The sequence below is a fragment of the Dreissena polymorpha genome, chromosome 5 (assembly GCF_020536995.1).
Source record: "Dreissena polymorpha isolate Duluth1 chromosome 5, UMN_Dpol_1.0, whole genome shotgun sequence".
Taxonomy (NCBI): domain Eukaryota; kingdom Metazoa; phylum Mollusca; class Bivalvia; order Myida; family Dreissenidae; genus Dreissena; species Dreissena polymorpha.
The window spans coordinates 121919065-121942651 of NC_068359.1; the positions used below are offsets into that span (position 1 = coordinate 121919065).

Below are 23587 nucleotides of genomic sequence, written 5' to 3' on the forward strand. Positions count from 1 at the left end.
TATTCAATTTTGTGTTATTTTAGTGTTTTAGTGTCAGTATTTGTGAGATTCACCTCAAATCACATTTATTCATTCAATATTATCATAGGATCTCTGCTCATTTTGGTGCAAAACCTGTATCTGAATGTTTGTTATTTTCAGATTTCGTTTCCTTAAATTAGTTTATGATTTCTAGCTATCACATGTTGTCTTTCATCATTAATCTCTCATTTTAAGATACTGCATTCTGTTTTGTGATAAACTATGCTACTCAAATGTGCTTATCTTGCATTATATCTGTTGTAATAAAGCTTATATCATTGTTTACAAAGTGTTTTTACTCAAAGGATTACGCAAATCTGTAGCAGAGTCTTAGTGAAATAGTGGCTATGGTGTCTGCTAAGCAATCTGGAGCAACCAGTTTCGATCCCCATCGAGAATCAGTATTGGTTCTTCCCAGGAAACGAACTTAAGTACTAATTTGTCTCAATATGCATTGGACTTTCTTAGTTTTACCTAATATTTCCTAATAAAAACTAAAATTTCTATTAACAATTTACAAAATTATTTATTCAGTAGTCATACAATCAAAACAAATTAACAAACATGATTAAAAAGATTTATATACAATTTTTATGTAAAAGCCACACACCTTATTTGGCATAGTAATTTTAACCCTTTCAGTGCGGGAACCGAATTTTGAAGGCCTTTGCAAACAGTTTGGATCCAGATGAGACGCCACAGAACGTGGTGTCTCATCAGGATCCAAACTGTTTGCTATTCTGATAATATTCTTTGAAAATGCTAATTTTAGAAATTCAGCAGACAACATTTTAGCAGACGACAAATTTCTCAGCATGCAAAGGGTTAAGTTTAAGTTTTAAAGGGGCCTTTTCACAGATTTTGGCATTTTTTTTAACTTATTCATTAAATGCTTTATATTGATAAATGTAAACATTGGATCGTAAAAGCTCCAGTAAAAAATCAAGAAAAAAATTAAAAAAAGGAAAAGAACATTGCCCGGAGCAGGTTTCGAACCAGTGACCCCTGGAGTCCTGCCAGAGTCCTGAAGTAAAAACGCTTTAGCCTACTGAGCTATTCCGCCGAGTACACATTCTTGAAGTATTTTATACCTCATATAAGCAATCTTCGTAGTTTCACAAAATTTAACGACAAAAACAGAACTCTCCAAATTGTTCAATCGTTTCGCGTTGCAACGCTTTATAATTTTTAGGTTTTAAAATCGTCAAAAGATGCATATAATGGCTATATTAGAGCATGGTTAATGTTCAGTATTACTGTTTCCTCACAAATATCATAACTAAAACGAAAACTTACGAATCTGAAACAATTTTTTTCAATTTTGTCAATTTACCAAAGCGTGAAAAGATCCCTTTAAGGAGAGAATTCAATATTTAAATAAATGCAAATCTTATGCACAACTAGACAATGAAATCACTGAGCGCAAAGGCTGACAACACTTCCAAAGTCCTCACCACGATCGCCTTTCATGTGGTCTAACGGTTATCACTGTCGTCACATCATAAATCCGTTCATATCTGGAAGGATTTAAAGTAAGTGATTTGTTCTAATTGCATGAAAATCAGTGCAATTTCTACATAAGTGAACGTTAAATACATGTTTTTAGATAAACATTAAAGGGAAAAAAACTTTATAATTAAAATCATAAACATCGTCTAACTTGGACTTGACTGCACGGAATCATTCATTTTTTATGCGGACGTTATGCCTGGCTACGCTATGCAAGAAATTTAAGCAGACGACATAAATTTTACCGTCTGTGTATGCGATATGCAAACATTGCAAACGTACTAGTAAACAGCTTGCGGTGATGGCGAATATAATCAGAAATCCGGTGAGTGTCAATGTTCTTTTATTATCTAGCTTTACTGTGCATGTACATATAAAATATTGAGCAGAAAGTGTTCTTATATCAATATATTGTTATTAATATCGATTTTTGCGAACATTCTAGCCTAGATGTTACAGTTTGTAAATAACGATGATCCGTGCATACCGTGTCAGGCGTGTGTTAACTCAATAACTGTTTTCTACTTCATTCAGTATCGAAATATGCCTGAGTCTTGTTATCATTTGCCATGCAGATTTTACTGCATGTCTTGTTGTAAAAAAACCGATTTTAACCACAAATGTCACGTTAAAATCCGGAAACACTCCTCAAATTATGTTTTGAAGTGCGCTTATTGCGTGCTGCTTTTCTGTAAATGTATGTATTTTCTGAAAATGAGCAATTCATTCTAGACTATATTCTTATCCAACATCCTGTAAAACGTTTTGTTATGTAATCTAGTAGGCATGATTAAGCGAGCAAAATGCAGATATGAGTTAAATCTAAAGAACATTACAATAATGATAGCCGATACGTTTGAACATTTTATATTGTGTACTTTTACAAAATAAACATAGCTACACTAAACATTCATCAGCTCAACCATTTGAGCCTCGCTCTGGGAAAACTGGGCTTAATGCATATGCATATAGTTTCGTCCCAGATACGCTTTTGCAGTCCACACAGGCTTATCAGTGACGACTTTGCCGCTTTTGTGGTATTTTTCGGTTAAAGGAAGTCACTTAATTGCTAATATCCAGTTAACGCGGAAAGTTTCGTCGTTTTTGCCTGTGCGGACTGGACTGTACGGGCTTATCTGGAACGACACTTTACGAACATGCCTCAAAACCCGTTTTTACAGAGCGAGGTTCATTTATTGAATGTGTCAAACTATACATCTCATTTCTGTCGGGGTCGGCATAATGCTCTGGTTACGGTTTATGTGCGTCATTTCCATGTAACTGGGTCATTTTGTTGGTTCACTGATCAAAACTTATAACTCTTACTTGTTTTTCTTAGTCATGAGCGATAGTTTGCTCGTTTTTATATACTGCATACATTTTTTGTTTTAATAAATGACTTCTTTACTACGTGTTTTTGTATGCTCGGGTTCTGGACTTTTTCTGTGTTGTTAATAAGAAAATTTACAACGGTAGTTTTGTCCATCGTCTATATGGAGATCATGGTGGAGTATCATGGTTAAATTGAATAAATGTTTTATAAATATCGGTTTATTTTTGCACTTTATCGCATATACAATTTATTTAAAAATAACTTTAATAATTAATTTTCAATTTTGTGTTGTTTATCGGACAATAGACAACGATTAAAGTTAGTGTGTAGGAAAAAGACCACGAGTTTAATAACCACGCATCATAACGAAAACGATGTATATATTTATCGACAAATAACGAGTATGCGAAAAAAAATATATCAAAATTTTATTTAATAAATATTTTTGCAATTCAATTGCGAACTATCTTTCACTATGCTATGATCAGTTGCAGTACTTCAGTTAACAATGATTTTACATCGGAAAATGAGTGTTTTGTTAAAGGAAGCTCCAAGTATCATGTTAAAATTAAACTGTAAATAGCTTCACGATATCGTTTTACAAATTGGCTTTATCAAAGTTCATGTGACATTTATTGTGTATTTTACATTGTGTAATGTATATTCGAGCAACAGGGCAGGAAGATTTAGTTTAATTTGACTGAAAAGTCCTATGTCTGCCGTATAATTACAAAAAAAAAATTCTTCCCGTTTATAACAAAAGTGACATTTTGCCTCTTAGTGTAACAATATGATCGTGTGATGTGGTTATTATAGAAGAATGCGTCTAGCAAACTAGGAATAAAGAAAAGGATTGAAAGGAAGAAAATAAGGAATGGCAACTTAAGAAAAACATGTTGTTATAATAAGGCTGTGCAACTTCCTTCCAGCTAGGTTTGACTCTTTATATAGGTAGTCTTACACGAGGTGACTTGCTGTAAATAAGTATACGCGTATATTACAGCCAGCGTAAGTGATTCATTGCAATAAACTAAAGCTATCCAAAGAAATTTATACAGCTGTTTACTTTTTCATTTTAATACTTTGAATGCAAATATATCATAAAACATCGTAATGAAAACGTGTTGTATAATAAATCCCACTCACAATTCCTTCAAGTGTATAGCTGGGTCACGATCAAATGGCCAACAGTTCGCAAATACAACTTTCGTTTCCTTTCAAGTGCCCTTACTTGATAATAATCATAATAATAATGGTTATTTGCAGTCAACCCCGTACGTGGGCCCCATTAACATGGGGATGGCAGATGGCGCCACTATTCACGTGAGGGGTACCACGGAGAAGCACCATGCGGGGTAAATGTAGAACAAAAATCAATAGTAACTGCATGTCACCGTTTTAGCTTTGTAATACACAGCTTATTTCAAGTTTGTACAGAAATGTTTCCTTGTTAAAAGATTTAGTTGTTCATCGATTAAATCATAAATGCAATCTTTTAAAACCGTTTTTCATGAAAAAATGCAGTGTCATTTACTATTGTATACTAGTGTTACATCAATATTATGACTGCTTAATAACGTACATTTAATTTATTTGAAACGATATTAATGGCATTTTAAGCATAATGTTTATCGTTTAAAGTTTTTTTTATAAATAATAGGTATACTTAGATTGTTTCGAAAGATCGTAGGTTAGTTCCGCGATTTGGGTAAAAAACCGGCGACTCCCGATAATACCGAGTCAATGAGTGCCGTTGTATGTATTCTTGACCGATACATGTCTCATCTGACATGTTTCCAATCAGCCCGTATTCTGGCCGCATACTGACTTGTATCCCTTGTTCCTGATCAGAATGTGTTTTAGCTGCATCCGTGTGATTTATTGTTTCTTAATACTGACCCCAGATGGTTTCTCGATTCCGCAGGTTCCTTATCAGCCTGCAGTGTGGCGGCAGTACAGACCCCAGGAGCGACTGTGCACTGGCCTTCAACCCGCGCTTCAGCGAGAATCAGGTTAGGGGTTTGCATGTATGCTACATATTTGTGGAATGCAGTTCAACTTTGCTGATGTTTCCGTCTTTATACCGAAACATTAAAACACACAAGCAAGTTAAATCAATGGTTTTCTTAGGGCCCGCCATTGAGCATACGACAATAATCAAGAGTGGAGATGTTCATATGGATCATTGTCTAATGAGTCAAACCTTACCTGAGCTTAATTGACAGTTATGTTTCTTCAATAAGCAAAAACTTAACTTACAAATTATTTACATACCGGTAATGACCCTGGCATACTCGCCCTTTTTGTCACTTCCATAGCGTTTCTTTGTGCTATTTAAAGTAGTTAATATTGCTTTTGTTAATTGTACCTGGTCACGCATTAATAATTTTTTAACGAGATTTGTGTCATATTAACTAATGGAGATAGCAAGGCAAACGGGCTCTTTCAGGTGGTCCGGAACAGTCTCCAAAGCGGCTCTTGGGGACCGGAAGAGCGTCACGGAGGTTTCCCTTTCCGGCACGGCGCTTCTGTTGACGTTTCCATTGTGATACATGCTGGGCACTACACGGTGAGTGATGGATGGTGAGGTTGGTCGTCTTTTATGGCTGTTGAGTAAGTTTATGTGTCTGCTTTCAAGCTTTAATAAATTTAATTGTCTGAACTAAGGGAAGTAACCGTTGCAAGAAGTTATCTGAAAAGGGAAGTGACTGTTGCGATGAGTTCAAAGGTTAGGGAAGTATCTGTAACAGTTGCAAGCAGTTCACCGATAAGGGAACAAACTGTTGCAAGGAATTAACCGATGATGAAAGTAACTATTGTAAGGAGTTCATCGATTAGGGGAGTACATTTTAGGAAGAGTTCATCGATTAGACAATTAAAGCTTGTTAATCCCTTTTCCATCCGCAGGTGAAAGTGGACGGTCGCCCCTTCTGCGACTACAACCACCGCATCCCGCTAAACCGAGTGAGCCATATCTCCGTGGAACAGGGGATCCGTATCCGGGAGATTGTTTTCGAGGCGCCTATGGGATATCCACATCCGGTAAGATATGTCGTTACATAGAACACAGAAGTTATTGTTTGATTTTGAAGATATCGCAATAAACCTCGTGAACGACATGCGGCTTGTTCTGCATAGCCGTAGAAGAACATCAAAGATGTTTTTTTTCTGCAACAAATTTGAAGTTGAATGTTCTTTTGCCGCGTAATTCAGCGTTAAGTCCTTATTTGTTCTCAAAAATATGGTTATTAGAAAAACTTGGGAGAATATGCGTAAGCTATTTAAATTACAGTATATAGAGACAAAAACATGCGGCATAGATCTACATGTAGCTGGCCCTGACGTATATAATCGGTCCGTTACCGATAAAGCGGCTAGAGCTTATTATACACGTCCGACTTAGGTCTGTCGTATCATATCGTTTATAATACATAGCATCTCATTTGTTCTTTCACTAAAACGTATCACAATACCAGCTTCCCTTACCTTTATTTTCGGTCAACTGATTGCGCAACCTATGACGTATCTCGTGTGACGTAGTTTCTGTGACGAAATACACCAGTTTTTAAAAGTTAGACTATTCATTTTCGGGCAGTTGACATGGTTGACGCTGCAAGACTCGTGTTTCAGGCGACTGGATATCCCGGCGTGGGACCTGTTGGGCCGATCCTTAATCCGGTAAGTGTAGCCGGTCTTCAACCTCCGCGAAATAATATTACTCTTTCAGAGCATATCTCTATCATTTCTCTGCCACCATAATTCATGGGGCACATTTGATGATAAGCGCTAAATTTTCTCGACGTGGTGTCCGTTTTAAGCTTAATGGTGGTTATACGCGCCCCGCACCTCAGCAACCCGAGTCCTATCCCAATGCTAGAAAGCAAGCGATTTTGATTGGCAGTCACCATACCGGACATATGTGGTTTCCTGCGGGTACTCCGCCCCCTCCCCACATACCCACCAGGTAAAAACGAAATAGCTTGCTGCCATAAATTAAATTTCTTATTTCTAGTCAATTATGCAGGTGTGCTGGGGCATACCAAGTGTCTACACAATAAGAAAAGAACCTCATTAACTTCGAAATATACACACTCTTCGAAGTGGTTACTCAGTACCGTCTCTGGCACGTTTTCGGTATAGAATGCAATGAAAAGTAATTTGGAACTTCTATTGTATTTGGCGTTTATATATTGCAAATCAGTTTGTTATTGTTGAATTAATGGAAGGGTTTATTTATGCTTTAGTCACATTGTAAAAACATTGAAAAATAAGATGAATTTTAACAAGACTGAAAATCATATCCAGTAGCACAAATAATTAAATAAACCTTCATCATTAAAAAAAAAGCTGTAGTTTCAAGTGAAATGAGTGGCGCGCACAATTACCAAGTCCCGAGTCGACGGTTAAGTAGACAAATCAAATTCAAAGGTACAATATGAGAAATAAGATAAAGATAGAAATTGTTAAAGCGAAGATGGAAGAAACATACAGACGTGCATATCTTTACACGTTTTTCCGAACATGTTATATAACGTTTTTTATATAATAATTATATATCTTCCTAATCGACATGGTGCACGATTCGCTTGACTCGTGCGACACATATTTTCGTGGGAGGTTAGTGGGAAGACCGATTAATGAATTAAAGATCCCGAACAATAACTATTCCAACAAGTGTTATGCTTTATTTATATAGACCGAATTACTGTTGTTACGAAAGATAGCGAGTACTATGTCAGTGTGATTGTATACGACGTGAATTTATCCGACGAGTAGAAGAAAGGTATACATGGCGAGGCATGCCGAGCCGTGTAAGCCTTTCTGTGTGAGTCGGATAAATTCAAGTTCACAACCACACTACCATAGTATTCGATTTAACCTGCAATATTTTTTTATTTTGTTCCCGATGCAATAAAAACAGTATTTCATTGCTAAAACAATAGAAAACACTGATTCAATTAACTAAATCTAACCTTGCGTATTTATATTAAAATAGTTTGTGATCGTTTCTGTTAACGCCACTCGAAATAGTCCCCAAAAAATCCTCGCACAATCCGAGTAACAAGACAAAATATCGCTATATGCCTCGCTTCAAATTTAATCAGCTTTCCAATTGTAACACAGTCAAGCAGTGCACAGACGATTTTGTTAAAACTAACATTCTAGTTTTACCACTGCAAAATACAAACATGCTGACATTTTTTATTTAATCGTCAAGCATCGTCCCCGCCAATATTATTTATTTCGGTCTACAAAACAACTCATCTTTTTTTCACATGTTTACCAACTGGCATACAAATCATGCCAAACATCCACTGGTTCTTGTTTTACTTACCAAAATTACCATTCTTGCTTTCGTCCAGCTTTGTTTGCTTCAATAAAGAGAACATTACATGACAATATTGCTAATATTTACATATTACAATGCACATTTCTTAATCTTAATATTCATTAATCTTTTTTCATTTAAACGCACTTGCTGTAAGCAGGCAATTCTTTGTGGACAGACATTCTTTGATCGACTGACAAAGAACGACTTATTCATCAAAGAAATAACCCTTTTAAGTCAATATCGATTAACTTCGAAAAGAACAATTTAAGGGAAATAATGTCTAGCTGTGTATTACAATAAGCTCTTTTCTAACATATGAGGAATTGTGAAAGCTTCTAAGCGTAGCGTTAATAGTGTCTGGTTACCATGCGGGAGACATAAGTTCGTTTCCCCGTTGAGTTTAGAATTTTTCATTTATGCTTAACGAATTTAAAGAAACGCTAGATTTGGATTGATAAATTATTTATATACGGTATATTGATTTGATAAATAGTGATTTATTTTCTTTAAATTTAGTTTATTGTTATGATTATTGTTATTGATAACAATTTAATAAAATAACAAGAACATATACATGTTCCTTTTTTATTTGATCAATAAAATGCTCATTAAATATCTTGATACATTTTAACTACTTAAATCGTCTACAAGTCTTCACTGCGTTTAAACTCTAAAAAGAGGTCAAAGGTCAAAAAAGTAGTCCCTATGTACATGTACTAGCCATTTGATAAGGTTAGGTGTCGGATATATTTTTTATATATAATCATTAAGCTGTAGGATAAAATGAATCTCCTATGTAATCCACACTCGCATCGTATCGTGGAGACACATGTTACAAACACATTAAGGTATAAATAGCTTTAAAAAAAGAATCAATTGTCCGGTATACACTCAAGTGTGTTCGGCATTACCATCAAATGTCAACATATACCAAGATATGCCAGTATTGCTCTCAAACATCATTTGCAGTTCGATTTCTTTAGCATAACATTAAAAGTCGAGAGATATGTTCGCAAGCGAATAGTCAAAACATTTGCCTAAGCTGGCGTTAATGCCCACACGCTTTATATAATGAATATGTCAATATCGGCTATTTATATACGTGTCTTCGGTATTGTTTTCAAACTTTAAGACCATCATCTTATCATAAAAACATATGCCAGGGTTCGCCAAAACCGTCGGTCCGCCGGTCCTGACCGGCAAATTTTTCTCAGGACCGACAAGTGATTTAAGATAATCGGTCCGACTGACCGACACAATCGGATGAAAAATGGTTTCAAAAAGATCACTCAAATTGTATAATGTGCTATTGGATTAATAGAAGGTAAATGCTTTTTGTTAAACTTCTGTCAAAATCCTTTTATTCTTACCTTCATTTTGATGTTTTAAGTTGGATTAGAATTAACTATCACATCCGAGTTCAAAATCAATGGTCTTTGTTAAAAAAAGCAACTGAGTGCGTCCGCCATTTTGTTTGTTCCATTTAATTTCTCCACAACAAAAACCGCATGAAAACTTGTTTCAACAGGCATTTGTGAGCATTTCTGTTAAATAGTTTCCTTATTATATTGTTCTGGGAAGGATATATTTTAATTTACATACTAACAGTTTCTGAAATCAAAATTAGATTTTTCACCCGATGTACTATATTTCGGATATTTTAAAATTCGGACATAGAGATATTTATGTGTTGATTTGTTGTTGATAGTTTGTAGCAATATGTTTTGTGTTATTTCAGACAACAAGAATGAATGGTGGTAATTATCATGGGCCTTTCTATCAAGAAATAGGTGTGAAATACATTCATTTAATTGAACCTGGAAATCAACCACCTCAGCTAAGAGAAAATATTTTAACAATCGGTGTTGTTTTAGACCTTGTGAATGGGCTAATAAACAGAAATTGAAATCATCCAAAGTAGTGTGAATGGGTGTGTGCATTTAAGTCAAACTTGATTGGATGTCACCCTAACTTTTCAAGAACACGGATTTGTAGAGCTGTGGATGCTAAAAAACAGTTTGACAAAAAGAAGTCTAAAAGTATGCCTTTGGTTTATAATTATATGTGGTTTATTATCAATATAATAATTATTTAATTATATCGACATTGGACATGTTTTTATTGCATTTTAATGTGATCAAAACCAATTAACATCTAAAAGGTACTTCTTTTGTTGTGATTTGTTGTTATAGTTTAACCGGACAGTGGGACTGACAGAAACTGTTTCGGACTGACAAAAATTTCAAGACTGTCAGTCCGAATGACTGACAGATTTTTCAAGTTTTGGCGAACCCTGATATGCAGCAGATATATTAACATTTACCCTATGATTGTCTTTTCAGCCGACGCCGTTTGTTCACAACATGGGGTCAATCTACCCGGGAAAAATGATCTTCATCAGTGGTATCCCCAATGCCAAACCAAGCAGGTTAGTCATAAGTGTCCATTGCAATCAGCGATATAAGGTTAAATACTTGAATTGTATACATTTCTAAATATGGTGTTGTTTTACAATCATCACAACACTAACAAATTGTATGTATATTTAGGTATGTCACTACCGTGTTGTTGTTTTTTTCCGATGAAATAATCCAATAATGTGGAGTTTTGCGTTCTTCTGCTTCAAGTTTGTATGTAAGATAAACCACTGTTATTCTCGACCATCGATTAATGAACATCGGTTTTAAGTTACAGTTTGCCGTTAGTCGGTAAAGTGAAAGGTTTGTTTTGATACGTGGGGAATTTAAGTTTTAAAAGAATAGTTTAAACAATTACGACTATTTAACAACAGACGTTTCCACCAATGTAAATTATATTGCAATTAATCTGCAATACTATTTAAGACTTGCACTTGGAAATGACGTTCATCGGTTTTGTATGTGCTCAAAAGACCACTTACATGAACTGCGTCAGATTTTCTTTTTTCAAAATAATGGCGTTCCAGATAACAACTAGTATGTTACATGTCTTATAAGAACGTAAGGAAACGCGGCTTTGTTTTAATCCTTAGATTCAACATTAACATTGAAAGCTCACCCGATGGACCAGATAACGCCTTCACGTGCGACTTCCGGTTCAACTTCGGTTCAGACCGTAACGTGATTGTGCGCAACTCGAAGCAGAACAATATCTGGCAAGCAGAAGAACGTGCTGTCAGTTATTTCCCCGTGGCCCCGAACGCCTTCTTTGAGATGATTATCCTTGTGGAACAGTACTGCTTTAAGGTCTGGGAATCCTTTTAACGCGTTCTGTTAAGTACTTATGCTGCAATATGTTATCGCCTTTGGGCTATTTCTTATGAGTTTGCAATCTAATTTTAGTGTGTTTGCAATCTGATCACAATCTAAAAGCAATCTTTCAAGAAATCTTAGTTTTACTTAATAAATACACTGAGATTTCTACTTTGAGGCATTCTTATTTCTACCTTAATGCATGCTGATATTTACGTTAATGCAAACTTATCGTTATAGAGAGTGCATGTGTCTCTATCTTATAAAGATCAAGCAAACGGTTGACTTGTTGATTACGAATATAAGTACATGGTCAAAGTATAGTATTGGTTGAAATAACAGGAACTCGTTGGCATTTTATATGTTAAAAAAACTATTTTTCAAAAATAAATTATTTTTTTTTGTGGTGGCGTAGCTAAGACTTATATAAGAGTTCCAGTGCTTTGAAAGATTGATTAATTATTAGGAATATACGTTATATTGTATGTTTTAAACGCACTCTTTTTGTCGTTGAAGGTCGCCGTGAACAACAACCATCTATTGGAATACAACCACAGACTGCAGCCACTGGGCAAATTCACGTTTCTGAGAATCGACGGCGACGTGAGAATCACGCAAGTGCGCTTCCAGTAAGGTCACTGACATCATAACGTTTCACAAAATATGTATAATAAATCAAGCGTAAGTGTGTAAAACAATTCTTTGGACATATACACTTTATGTACGTATTTGTGTGATTTGGTATGTTGATGGCAATGATGATAAGTGTAAACATGTTATATGATGAATGAATAACAGTCAATAGTTATACGTTATTAAAATATTTTTTTTAAAGTGACGTCGCATCCCATGCATTTTTGTTTGTCAGTGAAATTGTTTTGAGCTATGATGTATTTATACCCATCGTTTATCGAATATAATTATTTTCATTAATTGTAAAATTTCTATATTTCAAGACCTTTAAACGAATTACATACTACGTGTATTTCCTAAGTATATTACAGGTTCACAATAAAAAAAGATCTGTTTTCTTTATCTGTTTCCATTGGTTTAATGTTGCAAATCTCACGTAATTGATGCATTTTTATTTTTAATCGATTGTATAAAACAAGACACCTTCGAGTTTTTTCCCTGGGAAGAACAAGCAATACTTGATGTATTTAGATCTATAGAACACTAATAATTCTGAATCGTGGGAAGTAGAGAACAGCTGACACCCTAGCTATTACACAAATCTTATCAAAATCCAAAAATATGTTTCTCAATGTTGGACAAAACGTAGCTTTATTTTCTGATGCAGCAAGATTCAATTTCAGGGGAAAATCAGCTATTTTTCGAGGACAAAATGACTTCTTTTCTCATAATACGTTGCTTCAGTTTCCGTAGACAATATTCAAACGCCCCTTGTGGAGATATCTATTGATTAAATGATGGTTGTACTCGACGAGTACTTATATTTCGATATGACGTTGAGGAAATAAATAGTTTTGACACAGGAACATGGTGGTGTTTGTTAAAACTGTTCAGTTACCAGATGATTGATCATTGATTTGAATTCGCTTTGCGATGCATATCTTAAACCGATTTGTCATGAAATTGAAAGGTGCTTGTTATAAACGCCCTTTATAAGTACGTGGCTTTAATTTACAACACAATATGTTGAGTTTTAAAATTTAATTGATTCTAATTAGCAGTCTACGAGCTGGTAACCATCTTGCGTACATTGAACAAAAACAAGGAAAGGTGACACCCAACTATATTGTTTTGAATTGTAAACACATATTTTGCATCAGAACATAGATACTTGTGAACTCATAAATGATGCTTGATGTTTTTCATTTGCTTACACTCGTATTGATTCATGAACGCGTTTAATGAGTGATTTGACAACATAGTAATAAGGAGTTTTTCATTGTTACGAAAATAAAAAAAATTCTGAAGAACAGTATGGTTAATGTTTGCGAGGGTTACCAACCGTAAATCATTGTCTGACAACTTGTTATAGAGAAAGCTTCAACGGCTTAAATTTAAGATGAAAAATATAACTGCAACGAAACGAAGCAGTTATTCATGCTGCAAAACAGACATACGACATTTAATATATCAGCTCAAAACTATTCAATAAGTCAAACGCAACTGAATACGTGTACTTGAAACAAAATGATATGCAAAGCACAACTGATTGAGGACACGGGAAATATTTATGATATGGAAGGCCAACGTAAATACTGGCAATAAAGTCTATTGAAACAATTGTGTTAGGCACAACAAAACTGAGTAAAGACTGAAACTGATGGGCACGTCACAGCTAAGTAACGTATGAATCAGGTATGATACATGAAAACAAAACAAAGGCACTACATAGAGATAGGATACGAAAGCACAACTGTCTTATTGATCTTGACTTAGTTTCGATCAGAAAAGTACACATGAGCTAGGGCACTTGAAAGATATAAGATCGGAATAGCGTAAGTGAGTAAGGCACTAGAAATATTTCAGATTGGCACAGCAAACTTGATGTTATGATTGGAACAGCGCACATGAGTAAGGAAAATATTTTCATTTATTTCACAGTTCGAATAGAAACCACTCAACCAATATAATATATATGATGTATGACTTAAGAACACAGCATGAGTTGTTGAAACTAGCAAAGGTTAGTTTCTAAGTCAACGTTAATGGTAACCTTCATATCTTAAAAATAAACAAAAAAGATAGAAAACTTGGGGTGTATCAAGCACACACTGTCTTTAAAAAATGTAACCAAACATTTCCAAACAATAAGAGAATTTGTGTGAATACATATTGATTAAATACTTTCAAATAGTTATTATCATTAACTTAAAATAAGTATAGACTTTTCATTTAGTATCCGTTTTACCTTAATTAAAATGTGAGGTTATTCGAAAAAATCCATTATCATTTTACAAATCGATTAAAAACAAAACATGTATATGTCCATTGTATAACGCGTGTCATGGCATCTTCGTGAACTCTATGCGTCTAATCATGGCATAGTCAGCATCAGAGCTGAACCAAAAATTCACTCTCCGCACAAGTGATGGATGAACGACGCTGGTGAATTAAAAAAAAAACTCTTGGCCAACAACCATTACCTGAAAATGTAGTACAAGTCATTATTGTAATTTACTTATATCAATAACGTTTGATGCGTGTGAAGAAAAAAAAAATTCGTTCTATATATTTTATTTGCCTCGTCAATAGGTATGTGGGGGTCGAGGGCATCCCCCTCCATACCGTACATAATCAATATATATAACAGATTATATTGCATGGTGTACAATATTGCATTGTATACAAGCGCTAAATACTGCGTTATGAAAAATACACAAACTGCCATTAATACATAAACAGAAATACATGTATACATGAATTGAAGAATAAATATATTGTTTATATATGCAAGTCACAATGTACAACTTACAGTATTGCAAATTAGACAACCGCTCGCAGTTACATCGTTAAGGTAATATAATATAGCGGTTTACAACTGGATACATATATTGGAATTATCAATATAGAGATGAACGATGCAAACAGCAATAAATATATACATGAATTGAAGAATAAGAATATTGTTTATATATGCAAGTCACAGTGTTCAACTTACAGAATTGTAAAGTAGACAACTGCTCGAAGTTACATAGTTAAGGTAATATAATATAGCGGTATACAACTTGATACATATATTGGAATTATCAATATAGAGATGTGAAATAAGATCGTGTTCATGAAAACGGATGCGCAATAGTTTTCAAACCGAACCAACTTAATTGTAAAGGCGTCTTGATCCGATTTCTAAATAATATGAATATCGAATAACTGGCTTAAGTCGAGTTCATGTATTTCATTTGTTCGTATCACTATTGAAAAGTATAATAACTTTAATTAAACAGTGTCCTGCACGAACTAGTATTTATGTTATTTTCGCTGTAATCTTCATTTTAAACGTGTCATATTTTTAATTCAAAACCACTGCGGGGCTTAGATCTCAAGTACGAAAGCCTCTCAGTACCACTTGCAATTTAGATTTAATCGTGCAAGGTGTAAAACGTACAAACCCTTATAAATGCACATTGATATTGAATTATTATCCCTTTAGTTCTCGTTATTAAGCCATGTTTTACGTTCTAACGTATTTATTATACTTTATTAAACGATTATTAGCTTTTTAATGCGTTTGTTTGCGTTATTACGTACATAAACGCATTTTTTCGCGTGATAACAACTTAACATCATTTTATTTTAATTTTAACTGGTCCCAATAAGCTTCCGTACTCAAAAGCTTTAGTTATTCCAGTTAAACTTTACGCATTGTATACATCAGATGTGATTATTGGACAAAATCGGGCCAGGTGATGTATCCCATATTATTTATATAATTGGTTGATAAAAATATTATCATAGAAAAAATCCATTTGGTAAATTTTCACGTGGGATCACGGGCCGACAGCTCTGCTAGGAGATTTCACTTAAACGAGGACGGAAGTAGTTAAGCGGGTCTAACATACAGGGGAAGTTTCATTCCTTTTGTTCCGTAAGTAGATTGATTCTCATCTTCTTAGTTTATATAAGTATTGATAAAAAACTATCATATAAGCAAATATCAATTACATGTATAACTGCGAACGTAAATTGAGAGCCCATCGAACAATTTAATATAATTTCTTTGTTTTAACCTTGAAATCGAAAGTGCAGACTTTTAATAAACATGTAATTTGTATAACTGAACTTTTAATGTGTGTTTGCTTGTGTCAGTTGTTTTAGGTGAAACCTAACAATTTGTCAAATTCAAATCGGCGTTGCTGTAAAAAATAATTTATAATTGCACGTGAACATTTTTAACACATCGAATTTATAACTCAGAATGGATCTTGAAATCAAAAGTGCAAGACATGTTTAAACATTATTAAAAACTAACTTACCTTAACTTTTGCTTGTGATCTATAATCAGTTTTATTTAGTCGAGGGTGATATGGTATCTTTGTCTTGTTACTTCATATGAGGCGCTCTTTGAAAACAGGGTTTAATGCATGTGCGTCAAGTATCGTCACAGATTAGCCTGTGCAGTCCGCACGGCAATGTCAGGGAAGACACTTTCCGCTGCTATGGAATTTTTTTGTTTATGGAAGTCTTTTCTTAACGAAAATCTTATTAAGGCTGAAAGTTTCGTCCCTGATTAGTCTCTGCAGACTTAAGGCACATGCATTAAGTCTGGTTTTCCCAGACCGAACCTCATATGTGAATGCAAGTTCAAACTAGTGTTTCTTAAAATAGTTAAATAATATCACAGCGGGGAATACCCGCTTAGTTTTAACATCAGTATTGATTTTGGCTTTACTCATACTATTTATTCGTCTATAAGTAGTACCGCTATTGTTTTGTACCTTAGACTATTTGTTCGTATATAAGAAGAACCACCGTTGTTAACTTGTTGTTTTTTTAACAACAGAATTATTGATACTTCATGTACCATGTCTATATTGTCTTGACTCTAAACCCGTTTGTTGAAACATCGTTCCTTTTCAGTTTTCCATAGGCAGCTCATTATGAACCTACGGAATATGAGACACTAACGCGTTTAAATATTCAGGTAGGTACTAAGACTACTTCATATGATATGTCATGCAACATAAGTTATAGATTGATTACAACATTTGTGTAACGTTTGATGCGTGGTTATCCGAACGATTAAACCTTTTATTTCAATCAAAACAAAACATGAACGTGTATTTTGCCTTTTATAGAATATAAGGAATTCCATATTTTCCTATAAAAAAATCCGATTTAATTTCAGAAAATCCGATTTACTTTCAGAAAATCGCGGAAGGCGGTATCGTATGGCGCACCAAAGGGGTCGAAACTTCAAGTGCTGCTGCAGCAGAAAAAAATGCTGCTGGAGCAGTATTTAAAATGCTGCTCGAGCAGTAAAATGCTACTCGAGCAGCATCTACATGCTGCTCGGGCAGCAATTTGCTGCTCGAGCAACATTTTAGATGCTGCAGCAGTAAAATCCTGCTCAACCAGCATTTATTTTTAGATTATGGCATTATCCAATCAGAATCAGATTAAAAAAATAAATCATGTAACGTTCGAGAAATTGATCAACCAAATTTCACTTTTGCATGTTCCTACATGACTTTAAAGCTTAATAATTAATATATGAACAACTACGGAAAAGTATGAGATTTTAATAATAATTGATTAAAATACTGATTATGAGTTTGTTGCAGTTTTTCTTAAGTTATTGTAAGGTCTATTTCGTTTCCGTAGAGGTAGCTTATGTCATCCGTTTGTAAGCTCAAATTTGATTGGCTGACGCGTTTAATGGCTTATTCTAAAAATAAATGCTGGACGAGTAGGATTTTTCTGCTGCAGCAGAAAAAATTCCTGCTCGGGCAGAAATTTTGCTGGTCATTTAAATGCTTCTCGAGCAGCATTTATTTCTGCTGCAGCAGAAGTTAAAGTTTCGACTCCTTTGGTGCGACATAGTATCGGGTGTGCAGAGTTAGAATCTGAAAGCGATCTCAGTCACAATCATCAGTCTCAGGTAAGTCTGCAAATAATGGTTGCACCAAAGACAGTCGCAGGGTATATTTGCGAACTAATTTGGCGCTGTATAATCGCCATTTGTAATAAGTTCGTTTTAGAGGCCGCGTCAAAATAACACATTTTAACACTTAACATATACTTTATTATTTTTCGTGTACAGATAATTGGATATTTATGAATTAATATGTGGACTACCACATTATTATTGTCCGAACATGAAAGAGACTCAAATTTCACGTGCACCCAACACTAAAATCACACCTAACAGTCAAACATATATTTAGGAAACGGACTAAATTCTCAAATTTTGAAAATGTTTGAGTACACATGTTTTATCCCTATAAAATCAATGATAAGATTTAAGAAATGTTATTTTTGGTTAATAAGAAACCAAACTATAAAAGCCTTTAGGTACTTGTGCAAGGACTTTACTGGTAGATATTTCCATTTGTAGAATTACCAAAGTTAAACAATATTTTTTTAATAAACAGTCCGAAATAAAAGCATTGTACTTGTTAAAAATGTTCCGCTCGTAAATACATCTTAAGCTCGTTTATACCATATGTATATCTCATAAGACTGTAAATGTCGTAACAGCCTGATTTAGGTGCATGCGAGTGAGTTATAGGCTCAATGATCAAAGGTATAATTATTGAAATTCCTATTATATTTCGATAATTTTGGTTTCATGAACAAAATGACATAACAGTTAGCACGTTAATATCTGCTGATAGCCTATTTTTATTACAATTGTTTGTGGCATTTCTGCGCATTGAACGTGTGTTAGACGCGTAATTTCCATTTGTTGATTTATTAACATGTTCTCATGATATTTATTCTATGTCAGATTTTGTGAAATTAATCCATTTCTATAATATAAGTACTTCCATATTGACTGGAGTTCTAGTAACCAAAAATTTATTAATAAACATCTAAGGTGGAAACAGACTCGACCGTATTTAATATGTTTATCATATTGAAACTTCCAGAAAGACTTTCTGCAGTTTTCCGTCTAAAGCATTTCTGTTAACGAATATTTGCCAATATATGTATTAGACGTATCCATACTACAGCTATATTAATGTTCAATACAAATACGTTTCTTTTTACCTTTTCAAAAGCCGATATATCTATTATGAGTATCCATACTGCAAATATATTACTTTTTAAGTATAAAAATGTCATTTTATGAATATTCCTAATTATTATCCAAATTTCAATTGTGAGTCTATGCGTGTATCAACACTACTTATGAAACGTAATGTTAATTATATTGTAATTTTATACAACACATGACTAACACATAAGTAAAAATACTTTGTTCATTGATTTGTATTTGCATTGTTTTTTGTATTATTCAATACCGAAATATTAAGTAACATCGTATATATCAGAATGCATAACACTGTATTTATAAATAAACAAAACTTGAAATTCATCCGAAACACATTTCAATCAACTTCCGGAAAATGTATATTGGTGGATTTATCGTTCAAAATAAAAAAAAAACTATTGTGCGTTGTAAGCTGACTGTAAGAGTTATTTTATTTTCAGAATTATGTCGAAAGTGTGTCCATGGAGATCTTCAGCATAATGACTCGGCTGGGATACGGTTAGCAGATCAGACGGTGGCGGGTTGAGAAATACAAGGAGCGTGATAGCTTGATAAGTGCACGACATAGTAATCTAATAACTATAATCACAGCTGGCAGCAAGGCAGAGGGGCTTACCTTCTGTTATGGTTACATTACACTAAATCATTGTGTATCCCTCCGTGGTCCATTCGAAAGTAGTGCCTATTTCTAAAGAGTTCCTTTTCTCTTTTTGAATATAAGCCATTTAACAATGTGAGACATGTCTTTTGTGGTTATTTGTAATATCCTGTATGTGTCTGGAGTACTTTGATGCCTTGGATTGGAAGCTAACTTAAAAGATGAATTTTTGAGGGTGTGTTTTCTATTGTGTGGGGCTTTTGTCGAAATTAGGATTCCGAAACACGTTTTTCTACGGTGGGTTCATTCGACAGCGATTTACTTTCTTAGAAGTTGCGAGACGGTATGTTTTTTATTGCAATTATTGGAAGATAACAGATCCATCTTTAAAATGATACCAGGTTCGGAAAAATTGATACGTCGAAAAGGCAAGAAAAATGCTGTGAAAGTTGTCAGTTTAATAATGGGACCCTATGGGAATCGGAATTAGTGTAATATAACCTTATGAGAGCGACCGTGACTCGTTACTCGTTGTGAACGGTGTCCTCTGTGTGGAAGATGGTATAAATCTTCGCACCATTCCTGACGGCATAGGAGTGTTCATGATGGATACACGTGCTTATTCAGGACACTGTAGACTGTTTTTAGCGAGACTAGCGCGTAGACATTTGAAAATAATCCACGATGCTTTGTGTGATAATGGACATGAAGACGTTCTTTTAAGTAGTGGTTTATTTCTTGATGAAATTTCGGAAGATCCATATACAAATTCATCAGTGGTAAACCATGAACGAGCGGGGCCGTCGCTACCGACGCCAATAGGAGGTGAGCTTCACACGGACAGTGTATTCGCACTACGATGTCATTGCCCAAGCATCTTACAGAGATGGGCTTCCACACCCCGTCATTGGCCGTCACCGGTCTTAGTTCAGAAAGTCATACCGCTAGGAACTTATGTAACAGCGGTGGATTTTAAGGAAAGTGAATTCAAGCACATGGAATGGAGGATTTGCTTTAACACCGGAGAGTCGGAACTTATGAATCAACTTAATGACACACACACGAAAGTGTATGTTATGCTAAAACTGATCGTCAAAGATGTGTTAATGCCTCTTAAGAAAGAAATAACATCATACGTGATGAAAAATATCATACTATGGCAAGCTGAGAGTAACCCACAAAACAATGCTCAGAGTTTTTTTTTTGACTGGCTTCATGACGACTGAGAGAACTAAGGACTGCTATTGTCACACAACAACTGTCATATTACATGATTCCAGAAAGGAATTTGATGGCAGCCAGTGGTTTGACGGACTAGCAGCAAAGTCAATGGGTAGAAGTCATTAAGGGCTATGATGGCAGAAGGTCCGAGGGTATTACTGAGATTGCCTAAGATACGACAGGCTGTAGTCGCCTCCCCAGAGCCGATGCTGTGGTTCAGCACGAAAAGGATGGAGCTGGAGATGGTGAGTCTGGAGATGTTAAACCGAATGGGGGATGCATTGAGAACGGAGTTGTGGATATGACTGATGCTGTCCTACAGGTATAAAGAGACATTGGGGGGAGATAGTTACGGAGATTAAACTACGGATGATCGAGGAAGGCTGTGCTGTAAATAATCTGATGGGTATTGGCGATAGAATGTTACAGTAATAATAAATCAAAGTGCTAAAAAAGGATGGAACTGAGTGAGCTTGTAAGATACATGAAATGTTAGAATGAGAAGATGGTGGTGTTTTGTATCGGATATCATCCTGCAGGAGATAAGGGGACACATGAGTGGAATAGTGAGATAGATCCTTCGCCGGTTTTTATGGAAGGCAGCGTTGTTACTAATTTGTCTGATATCTACCGGTGTATATATGCATCCGCCTTAAAGTGATGCGCTTTATTCTGCCGCGCTTGAAATTTAAATAGTGGCGTGTAGTAAGGAACTGGTTTGTCTTAATAATTCAGTAGTTAACGTCAACGATCAGCCGTATTAAACAATTAATACAAAATATGCACAATTGGTATTCCTTAAAGAGAGTATATAAGATCTTTTTTATACATAAAAGCTCTTTTATGATTGAAACCTTGTACATGTTACTGGATTGTGGACGATATATAGAGGCGAACAGGCTAGTCAGGCTGAACCAGCGATTTGTCAAGAAACCCGAGGAAATTTTGACTGCTACTCCGATCGTTGAAGATTCAGCAATTACAACCCTCCCGAAATGTAAGACATTCGTTCCAGCCGTTTTGGTGGTTCTTGCGGTTCTGCTTGGACTGGTGAAAAAAGTGAACGAGCAGTCTATGGAGATAAAGAGACTGAAAGGGGAGTTTTGTGCACTGAAGAATCGAGTGTCTTCATTGAAGAGCACAGTCTATACTGACAGGCTGCTGAGGACTGACAAAGATACAAGCTTTTTAACAGGATTAAAAACAATAAGGGTTTTCAATAAACTCCATGCTATAGTTGCCCCATATGTGACAAGGAAGTGGCGGGGTTTTGTTTCAGTGCCAAAGAAATTAAGAACATTAAAATCAGCCAGAAATAACTGGAAACTCAGTTCAAAAAGCCAACTTCTAATGACTTTGATGAAATTACGATTAGGACTTTTAAATAAGGACTTGGCGATACGATTTAACATTTCAGAAACTCTGTGTTCTAGAATATTTTGTACATGGTTGAGAACATTGAGACTTGTGTTGGAAAAAATGGTGTACATTCCTGATGAAGAAACTTTAATTGCTACTAAACCCCAGCGCTTTAAGAAACTCTCTGATCTGCAATCCATTATCGACTTCACCGAGATTTGTATTGAGACAGCGAAAGACACTCACTATCAGAGCAACACATGCAGCGACTACAAACATCATAATACGTTGAAAATTTTAGTTGCATGCACTCCAAACAGTTCCATATCATTTGTAAGCCAGGCGGTTATAGGTAGGACAACAGACACAACATTTACCTTGGAATGTGGCTAACTGGAAAAAAAAGTCACCTGAAAGTATGGTAATGAAAGACAAAGGATTTAGGATTGCCCGTAAATGTGCTGAACGCAATTTAAATCTTTATGTACCACTTGGAAAACAACGCGGTCAATCTCAGATGCCCATTGCCAGCGTGCAGAAGACAAAGAACATTGCCAATCTGCGTATATTTATCGAACAAGTAATTAGAAGACTGACAACATTTCGAATTTTAGTGAACGAGGTGCCAGTGCAAATGATTGGACACATTTATGACATTGTCATGGTGTGCTCAGCATTGTGTAACATGAGACGGCCCATTTACAAAAGTTAATTAGTTGTGAGTTTGAAACTTCAGTGTCGGTGTTAACATGAGTTTTCCAGTCATACGTTGTTGCATTTTACTGTTCCGTATATATGTGTATTTGTTAAGTTTATCTTTATTATTGCCCACTATACATAGCTTTGAAAACAGTTTTTGGTTCTTTTTTTACTTAATTTAAATGATCATGATTCACATGCATATAAATTATATTGCTTGAAATTATTAGCTAAAATATTTGTGAATAATGCCTTTGATGGAAAACCAAATAAAACTGTATGCACTGATGTATCTTCGTATTCATTCCGTATTTCATCTTGGAAAGATATTCGTTTCTTCAATGCATGGAATCGCGCTCTTTCAGACACACTAAATTTATTTCCCTGGGCTGGTAATCAAAACGTTTCTTATGAAACTTTCCTTAAATATTGAAATTGAATTTGCCTATGGACTGGTTCATTTATTTGAATATCTCTTTGCAGCTCTAGCGTTATATTGGGAAGACTTCGGAAAAGAATAATTTTTTATTTGCAGTTCTGGGGTGGTATTCCAGACACATATTAAGTAGTTTCTTAAATATGGTCACTAAAGTTCAAA

At 35.0% G+C, this 23587-nt stretch overlaps 2 protein-coding genes across 3 annotated transcripts; both read left to right on the plus strand.

The window, feature by feature from the left end:
• Window positions 1-1446: 1446 nt before the first annotated feature.
• Window positions 1447-12924, plus strand: LOC127880486 (galectin-4-like). 2 transcript variants are annotated; one of them, XM_052427774.1, is made up of 9 exons: window positions 1447-1553; window positions 4130-4218; window positions 4788-4875; window positions 5313-5432; window positions 5771-5905; window positions 6494-6541; window positions 10538-10623; window positions 11206-11419; window positions 11942-12924. In XM_052427774.1, the coding sequence occupies exons 2-9, from the start codon at window positions 4157-4159 to the stop codon at window positions 12056-12058; spliced, it is 870 nt and encodes a 289-aa protein (XP_052283734.1). In that variant the 5' UTR covers window positions 1447-1553; window positions 4130-4156; the 3' UTR covers window positions 12059-12924. The 2 variants fall into 2 exon arrangements, with proteins under 2 accessions (XP_052283734.1, XP_052283733.1); XM_052427773.1 differs by lacking the exon at window positions 1447-1553 and adding an exon at window positions 1591-1855.
• A 2815-nt stretch (window positions 12925-15739) lies between these two features.
• Window positions 15740-23278, plus strand: LOC127831795 (uncharacterized). The gene is made up of 4 exons (XM_052356865.1): window positions 15740-15983; window positions 16976-17039; window positions 17264-17996; window positions 19553-23278. The coding sequence occupies exon 4, from the start codon at window positions 21712-21714 to the stop codon at window positions 22681-22683; it is 972 nt and encodes a 323-aa protein (XP_052212825.1). The 5' UTR covers window positions 15740-15983; window positions 16976-17039; window positions 17264-17996; window positions 19553-21711; the 3' UTR covers window positions 22684-23278.
• The last annotated feature ends 309 nt before the right edge of the window (window positions 23279-23587 follow it).

Bases quoted from the DNA above. Each gene is read 5' to 3' on its own strand.
- LOC127880486 (XM_052427773.1), top strand. From the start codon at position 1,832: ATGGCGAATATAATCAGAAATCCG. The intron at 4,876-5,312 runs GTTAGGGGTTTG...GGGCTCTTTCAG, and splicing joins CGCGCTTCAGCGAGAATCAG to GTGGTCCGGAACAGTCTCCA. The intron at 6,542-10,537 runs GTAAGTGTAGCC...TTGTCTTTTCAG, and splicing joins TTGGGCCGATCCTTAATCCG to CCGACGCCGTTTGTTCACAA.
- LOC127831795 (XM_052356865.1), top strand. From the start codon at position 21,712: ATGCACAATTGGTATTCCTTAAAGAGAGTATATAAGATCTTTTTTATA.